Genomic DNA, 2160 nt, shown 5'->3' with positions numbered 1-2160 from the left:
CTTTGTATTTACTCGGCACAAGTCAGGTAGTGACGTCACATGAAAATGTTGCCAGAATGAGTACTGACCAAACATTATCTATCTCTTTTTTTATACGTCACCATGGGTATAATAAGTTAGAAGGAGATAAACAGCTGTTTGTCATTAATGTGTCGATTTGATATGCATTTGTAAGCAATTTTTGTATACTCAAAAGGTTAGGCGAATTAGGCTACTTTAAGAAGAAAAAAATATTAGGCGATTTAGGCTACTCGGTAGGAAAAATTAGGCGAATTGAGTTGGCTGATATCTGGCAACCCTGGTGTATTTATTGATCGTTTGCGAAGTTGCGAGCACTTGCGAGTTCATCCTTTTTGAAATTGATCGTAATTTTAAATCAAATTAAACAATGAATATTCCCTTCCCAGTACTGTATCCTCGTTTAGTCGATTCTAAGTGGTTCACTGCGGACAACCCTGTTGATGAGGACGCGGAATTAACAGCTTTGGAACAACAAAACCAAAATCGGGTAGGTACCTACCTAGATGTAAAAACTTTTAAAGTACATGAATTTTACCTATAATTAATTGCTCATTGTTCAATTAAAACTGTAGAATCATTTTATTTCACTATCGAAAACCGTCTATAATAAGGACACCTGTTTGTTATTTCTACATAAATTTTATTATTGAATAACTAGACTTTCCGCGCAACCAATTTAGTACCGCCATTTTAACCTTACCTGGACTGTGATTTAAATAAAAGAACTCGGCTAAATCCCTCCGTTTTCGAGCTTTAGCGAGACTAACGCACAGCAATTCATTTTTTATTTTAGTTAAATTCCGTTGGCCAACGATACATGAAAAAACCTCCACTTGGAAAACCTGAACCCGAACCAATGGAAGAAGCGGATACTGACGAGGAAGAAGGTAATCCCATATTTTTAGCTTTATTTTATAGGTAAAACATTATGTGCTGGGCTAGAAGCAAAACTGACTGATTTTAAGTCCGATCATGTATATGAATTTTTGGTTTATTTTATTAGTTTTGCCATGTTAAAATCTAGCGCCTGATATTCTAATTATTTTTAAATAAATCCTCTACTAAAGATATTAATTGTTAACTATTATAGGCAAAGCTGTTTTTCTTATGCCTGTTTTCACCATCAATCCCTAATTTTAAAGTGACCCCTATTTAACAAAATTCCTGTGATTTGTTACCATAGCGGTCACTTAAAATTAGGGATTGATGGTGAAAACGGGCATTAATGTCTTACCCTTGACTATAACTGTAAAACACAATGTATTTTATTTATAGGAAATGAAGAATCAGATGAATCTGAGGAATCTCATGATGAAGACGAAGATGTAGAATTGAGAACTACTTATTCACCGCCCAGGAATAACAATGAAACGGAACCGGACAGGGACAGCCTTGATTATTTAAACGACACTCTAGTGTTGAACACGTCTTCCGACAGGGACAGCCTTGATTATTTAAACGACACGCTAGTGTTGAACACGTCTTCCGACATAAGTATTGAATACTAAAAACATACTTATTTCATTTCAACCAAGCAAGACCCCCGCTGGTTGATAGTTGGGCCTGGTTTTAAGTTGTATTAATCGGCCCAAACTAAATCGGTGTAATCTTTCATAAATCTCCATACTGATCAACTAAAAGTCTGTGGTGTGCGCCCAGGCTAAGGCTTAAGTTATTGTTATTAGGTATAAATATTTTAATCATTGTTATTATAGATTAGGTTATGGCTTTTGCTTATACCATCTGAAAGAGGAATAGTAAATCACTCCATCAAAATAATAAATATATTTACACTGTGATGGATTACTTAAAATCATGATCATTATAGATCAGGTAGGACAAACAAGCAAATGCTAAACGTTATTTTTTAGATGTTCTATTTATTTGCTAGGCACTTTACTATACTTACCTACCACTGTACTTAGCACAATTTTGTTATAAAAAATAAATATGCATGTAGTAATGAAACAAATGCAGTTTAATTTCATGAATAATAATAGGAAAAGATAACTAGTAACCACACATGATAAAACATTTTTCCAATCAATTTGCTTTGCACTGAAAAATTTTGCCGACGCGGCTTTGCCCAAGCGAAATTCGTAATTCTACCGTAGTAGGTACTTATTATTATTCTGTGAT

General features: G+C 34.3%; 1 protein-coding gene across 1 annotated transcript; it reads left to right on the top strand.

Annotated features, from left to right (window-relative positions):
- Positions 1-305: 305 nt before the first annotated feature.
- On the top strand, positions 306-1954 carry LOC114359102 (anaphase-promoting complex subunit 15-like). Its single transcript, XM_028313354.1, has 3 exons — positions 306-508; positions 815-908; positions 1297-1954. Exons 1-3 carry the CDS (start codon positions 389-391, stop codon positions 1527-1529), a joined length of 447 nt encoding a protein of 148 aa, XP_028169155.1. The 5' UTR covers positions 306-388; the 3' UTR covers positions 1530-1954.
- The last annotated feature ends 206 nt before the right edge of the window (positions 1955-2160 follow it).

Source organism: Ostrinia furnacalis, unplaced genomic scaffold, assembly GCF_004193835.3.
Source record: "Ostrinia furnacalis isolate ACB-3 unplaced genomic scaffold, ASM419383v2 OfSCF0312, whole genome shotgun sequence".
In the NCBI taxonomy this organism is placed as follows: Eukaryota; Metazoa; Arthropoda; class Insecta; order Lepidoptera; family Crambidae; genus Ostrinia; species Ostrinia furnacalis.
Note: the sequence above shows the minus strand (reverse complement) of the source record. Positions and strands in the feature narration are given on the sequence as shown.

What these genes read in the sequence shown, in the direction of transcription:
- LOC114359102 (XM_028313354.1), top strand. Translation starts at nt 389, where the DNA reads ATGAATATTCCCTTCCCAGTACTGTATCCTCGTTTAGTCGATTCTAAG. An exon ending in AACAACAAAACCAAAATCGG is followed by an intron (nt 509 to 814) that starts GTAGGTACCTAC and finishes TTTTTATTTTAG; the next exon opens with TTAAATTCCGTTGGCCAACG. An exon ending in GGATACTGACGAGGAAGAAG is followed by an intron (nt 909 to 1,296) that starts GTAATCCCATAT and finishes TTTTATTTATAG; the next exon opens with GAAATGAAGAATCAGATGAA.